Consider the following 6,526-nt stretch of genomic DNA (forward strand, 5'->3'; position numbering starts at 1 on the left):
TGCAACAAGAACTACAATTCTCATGACAAGTTGGGCATAAGAGATTTATGTGCACCAACACGGAAGGGGGGGGGGGGGGGGTGGAACTGTTGTATCTCGATAAATCAGAGGAAGATTTCCTCTGATTTATCCTCCGATAGATTACAGAAAGAATCTTGTAATCTATGGATTCTTTTTTGTTGTATAAATATGTAAATCGAAGAGTGTATCAATACAATTTGAATACTAAGAGTTTTTCTTTACAGTTTTGGTGGTTGAAGTTAATTTAATTGATATATACGAATTGCTACAAAATGTTTTAATTTGTGTAATTTCAAAATTTATTATTTTTCACTCCACCCTATAAATCTCACAGTAAAAACTTGTTCCTGACAAATCCATCTTATAAAAAAACCGATCTCAACATGCCCAGCAGTGAAATGGACGGAATACGAAACGTTCGTCTCGTCAACCGCCTCCAACATGTGCTCGTTACTGGTAACCACCGCAAGTTTCAAACAAACCATGTAACTAATTAAGGCTTCGTGTTCTTCCTCAATTCGCCTTTAGCCTGAACATCATCGTAACTTTCCACGTTTCGATGACATTTGTTAACTTGCATTTCATGTCATTAATTAGCTACAGCCTACCGTGGAGCTTCTTCTCTTTTCCATTTAACGGGAATACTGATCTCCTCTCTCACAGTTTCCAGAACAAAAAACAAATCGAAGTTCCCACCCTCTTTGAAGATGGTGACTTCTTTCCGTTTCCTGCTGCTGCTGCTGCTACTCGCTCTTCTTCAAGTTGGCCTACCGACTGTGGTTGTTTTTGCAGAAGCGGCGAACCCACAAAACAGCTCGGATTTGGTAGCTGATATATGCGGAAACGTTGCGAAACATACGTTCTGCATACAAGCCTTGAAGGCGGATGGCCGAACCGCCACCGCTGATCTACCGCGCCTTGGCCTCATTGCCAACGATTTGCTGAAATGGAACGCTTCTGCTACTCGAAAGTACATCGGCGACATGTTGGCTGTAGGAAGGTGTTCTGCGACACGAGACAGACTGTCTAGTTGTGCTGGTCAGTACAATGAAGTGCTCAGCCTGGCCGGAAGTTGCTACGACTACTTGAAGAATAAGCAATATGATCAAATGAAAGCTGCTGCAAATTCCGCCATCTCCGATGCTTACAACTGCGAATTGCTGTTCCGAGGTGAACTTTGTCACCCTTCTCCTTTCACCGTTCAGAATGACAATGCGGAAAATCTTGGGGACATAGTCGCTTCTGTGGCAGCCTTCCTTCGAAGGCCTTGACCTTTTCTTTTTCTTCGTTGTATATCTATAATAAGATCGATTAAGAAGCTTTTCTGCTAATGGAAGACTTTATCAGTTGAAGCTTCGTACTTTTGCCTTGATAGTTGTCCTGGGGTTCTAAAGAGAACAATTTCTAAGTCGGAATCTCAAGAGAATAATCCGTAAGTCAGAGTCGGAAATCAAGGAAACTAATCTGGTTTGATCTGCTTCAAGAAACACCTCAACTGCCCTCTTTAATAGAAATGTAGGATTTATACCCACATAAGGATGGAAAACACATTCATCCAGTAACTCATGTGCATTGGAATAAGTTTTTATGTTAAAATTACTAGGCACTCCTCCCAACTTTGCATCAAATTTGGAAAATAAAGATGAAAAAGAATCTCATGAAGTGCAAGGGAGCTTCAAGTAAAACCATTAGAACCTCAAGCCAAAAGTGTCCCTTTATAATGACTTCATCATCTGAACATGAGAACAAGAAGTTCAAAAGTTACCTAAAGATTAGAAGTATAAGTCTGATCATTCAAAAGAGTTTATTTTAAGTGAACCTAATGATCCTAAATACACTACAAGTCAAGCTATAAAAGAAGAGATAAATGACTTAAGCAAATCAAGTAAGCACAGAGTGCTAAGATTCACAATGAGAACTAGTTGAAAGAATGAGGAAAAGGTCATATCTAAGCACATTAGTTCAAAATTAAGATTAAGATAACCTTGAGAGAGCTTATTATGATAAAACTTAAAAGTCAACCAAAGCTAGAGTAGAGGTCAAATACATTGAACTAAATTTGAGAACTAAATGGGCATTGAACCTTATTCTATAGGAAAATACAATTAGTCACTTCATTCAATAGAAAAACTAAGCAAAGAAATCCAATGGTAGTAATCTTTGAATTTATTTTGCTTACCTCTAACTTGTTCAGTTGAACAAAATAAACTCCATCAGCTGGTTTAGTTTGTGATAAGTTCTCAAAATAATTGGTGTAGTGGGCATGATCATTAAGGATATTTTAGAAAGAGTTCCGATGAAAAGATGTGAAGCAAAATGCAACGATTCATTTGATGGATAACAAACTCAAAAAAAAAAAAAAAAGATATAAATTTGAACAACTAATCTATCGAAATTTGACAAAGATGATCTTATGAAAATCCATCAGAAAATCAAGGAGTCCCTAAAATAGTCCACGAAGACAAAGAAATCATTCATTCAATTGAGTTTTGAACTAAAAGTCATTGCTAACACACTAAAAAATAATGGACTTTTGCCAACAAATTGTTTCGTTGGCTGAAGTCCAAATCTCCCTTTGAGAAATTCTCCCTGCGAAACATCTGTTGGCAAAAGTTGCTAGAAAGTTTTTGCTAGTAACTTCTGTCAAAATTCACTGCTAGAAATCAAAATCTCTTCCAACGAATTTCAAAATCGCAGCAGATATTTTTATGGTCTGTTAGTGAAGTATGAAATTTTCTAGAAACAGGAAGACCCTGTGCCAACGAATTTCAAAATTTACTCGCAAAGGGTAAACCCTCTGCCAACAAATTTGATAATTCAGTTGCCGAGGATAATTAATTTTTACATTATAATTATAATTTCTTTGGAAAACTGAACTTTTAAATTTTATTTATAAATAATATAAAAATAATCAATAAAAAATAAAATAAAATATATAAGCCTACCCTTAGCCAACGAATCTTGAAATTCAACAACAAATGGTTGATCCTTTGCCAATGATTTTTCAAATTCATTGGCAAAGATAAATTAATTTTTAAAATTTTAATTATATTTTAAATTGATTATTTTAAATTGCATTTATTAATAATATAAAAATAATAAATTAAATTATAAATTCAAAGATATATTATAAATCCAAAATAATTTTCACTTAATAATAAAATTTCTTCTTCTTCTTCTTCAATAAGAATTATAAGAAGAAGAAGCAATATAAATGTTTTAATACAACATGGCATCATTTGCAAATGAATCTATAAGAAAAGGGGCAAGAAACTGAACTTAGAATTTTAGGAAAAAAGAGAGACTAGTAAATGTTTTGGATAAATGTCAAAAGAGAAATAGCATAAAATAAATAAAATATATATTTTAAAAAGAATAATAAAACATTGCCAAACCCCTTATCTGGAATAGTGTAATGGAAAATTATCTTGAGCCTAGGAAGAACTTCATCATAAGTTACAGTGGCAAAAACCTGGAAAAAAAAGTATAGTCTTAGTTATACAAGCCATATTATCATGTAAAAACTTCTTCTAACCAACATAATCCTCTTTCTAAAATAATCACATAATTATGAGTAATTTATTAATGTGGTTTTGTTAGATAGCTTACTTTCAAATATAGTCGCTTCAAATATTATATTTCCATATAAAATTTTATAATTTAAATCTAATGGTGAATTAAGTTAACATCATTAGTAAATCTTAACAGATAAATAAAAATAGTTAGTTACATTTTGGTCATTTTTATTTATTTTTTAATATCTAATATTATTTTATTACGATATAGATAAAAGAATCTTTCTTAGGGCCTGTTAGTGCGCAGCGTAAGTAAAATGTATTTCACTTAAGCTAAAGAAAGTGGGCCGAAACGCGTTAGTGCACACCGTAAGTGAAGGGGGAAAGTGAAATACAATTGTATTCCGCTTTCCCCCGTTTCAGGCATAAAACTATGGTAAGTGAAATCAGAGGGGTCGACCTCTGATTTCACTTACCATCGCTCAAATACATCTCAGGTCGGACTGTCGGGAAGGAGCCTCTGTCGAATGAGGTTTCAGAGAAATTTTTTTTTTCTCTCGCTTGCTTGCGACCTTCGGCGACTTCAATCGCCCTACTTTGACTTTTCTTCTCTCTTGGCCTCCCTGTCATCTCCTTCTCAGCGTACCGTCGGAGCGCCGCCTCCGTTGCTGTTGCCCGTTGGCCCGCCGCCTCCGTTGCTGTTGCCCGTTGGCCCGCCGCCTCCGTCGCCGTTGCCCGCTGGCCCGCTGCTTCCGTTACCTTTGCCCGCTGGCTCGTCGCCGTAGTCTCCCGCCGTTGAGGAAGACGATAGTTTAATTTTTCCTAAGTTAGAAAAAATAAACAGTCGTAATAATTTATATTTTAATTAATTTTTTTTAATATATTTATTTTATAGTTACTATATTAAATTTGTGATTTAATAGTCATAATTAAAATATTTTTAAAATAAATATTTGATAATTTGTTTTGGTTTAATTATCCCATTGCTATAATTATTTAAACCCATGGTTTTAAATTTTTTAACAATATATTATTAATTAATAATACATAAAAATATATTATGTTATTGATAAATATATATATTTATTTATTATATTATTTTTTTATTATTTTATTAAATTAGTGGTTTTTATTTTAAAACATATCCTATGTTATTAAAAATAATTTATCTATTTATTTATTATATTCACTTATGTTATTTTTTATTTTTATTTATTAATTTTTAATAATTTATTCTAGTTGCACGTACTCAGAGGGAGTCATAGTACAATCTGCAAGAGCATTATATTATTGAGATGTTTTAATAATTCAGATGTGGCAAAATTATTGACTATTATGTTTTAACGCCACTAAATATTTTTTGTGTTGTACTTTTGTATGAATAGATATAATTTTTTATATTAAAAAGGTGATTGAGTTATATTTATATTTTTTTATTTTTTTTATTATGATATTTGTGGAGTACGCTATGAAGTACGATATTTATATAATGATTTCATATTTAGATATTACAAAATTAAAATTTGATTAAAATTTAATAATATAAAAGTAAGTATTTGTTTAATTATTATATTTAATAAATTTTATTTATTAACTAATATTAATTTAATTTTTTGATAGTCAGATATATCAAAATATTTTATTTAATAAATAATCTATATGCACTTTACACCACACTTTCCATTGCGCTCACTAACACAAACAAATATTTTACACTGCACTTTTCCTTGCGCACACTAACACAAACAAGTACTTTACATTCCCTCTCACTTTCCCCAGGTAAAGTACTTTTCATTGTATTCCACTTGCCCTCCGCACTTACATTGTGCACTAACCCCCCCTTAATGAATTTTTGAATTCACTGAGAAAGATCCACCTCTCCTAGTGAAATTTGAAATTATTTGAGAAAGAGATCTCTCCCAACATTGGGAAAAACTACTTCTCCTAATGAAATAAAAAAAATTCAATGGGGGAGGGGGTTCTTTCCCAGTGAATTTCAATTTTTTTCTGAGAAAGATCTCTAATAGAAAAATTAAAATAATTAATTAAAATTTTATTTACTATCAAATATTGTTTTATTTAATAGTTGCTACAAAAACAGTTTCCACCAAACTTCATATTCTGTTGAGAAAAATCTCATTCTTGTTGTTAAACTTCTATTTTCTTCTAATGAATTTTAAATACAGTGGAAAAAAATTTCAACTTCTTACTTTTCCTAGTGAATTCTGAAAATTCATAGGGAAAAGATTTTCATGGGAGGGAAAATTTTCCCAGAAAGATCTCTCCCTATGAATTTTCAAATTCACTGGTAGAAATTTATCACTGGACACGAATTTAAAATTTGTCAGGAGAAAGTTTACCTCTCCGAATGAATTTGGAAATTCGTTGGGAGAGATATTTCTACCAACGAATTTAATTTCATTGGCAGAAGTTTTTTAGGGAGAAATGATTTTTCTTGTAGAGAAATTATCTAAATGATGATATAACCTAAAATGATTTAGAAATGAGCTGCAAAGTTGACTGTGTGGTTGTCATTACATTTCTTGTTAAATCTATATTAATGCCATATTAGAACAATTCTAAGGTTTGGATTGGAAATCTTTGAAATTTTTCTTAGCTTCACAAGCATTAACGAAGATTTGTATACCCATGCTAGGCTTTGTGTTGAATATGAATTTAACAAGTGTTAATGAGGTTTGAAGAATGCTTGGTTGCATCGTAATCATGAATTGATTGATTGAGTTGATAATATTTATATTAAGAAAATTTCAATTGTTTGAGGATGCATGATGAATGGCATCAAATTTAATTTTTTCAAAAAAAAGAATAAAACAGTGATTTGGGAAGGATTAATATGGAGTTTCTATTTCTCTATCCATAAAAAGGAGTTCAATCCTTTTTATCCAAACAAGTCTGGTCCTCTTTATAGAGTTGATTCCTTTCTAAAATAAAGCCTAGAATGGTTTCTGTCTTGCCCTTAGGTAATAGAG

General features: G+C 32.0%; 1 protein-coding gene across 1 annotated transcript; it reads left to right on the forward strand.

Moving 5' to 3' along the window:
- The first annotated feature begins 728 nt into the window (after window positions 1–728).
- LOC137940613 (putative invertase inhibitor) lies at window positions 729–1,292 on the forward strand. Its single transcript, XM_068785767.1, has one exon. It carries the CDS (start codon window positions 729–731, stop codon window positions 1,290–1,292), a length of 564 nt encoding a protein of 187 aa, XP_068641868.1.
- The last annotated feature ends 5,234 nt before the right edge of the window (window positions 1,293–6,526 follow it).

This window comes from Aristolochia californica, unplaced genomic scaffold (assembly GCF_029961685.1).
Source record: "Aristolochia californica isolate CCGP_79_NKW_82.1479 unplaced genomic scaffold, dmAriCali1.0.hap1 SCAF_9, whole genome shotgun sequence".
Lineage (NCBI taxonomy): Eukaryota > Viridiplantae > Streptophyta > Magnoliopsida > Piperales > Aristolochiaceae > Aristolochia > Aristolochia californica.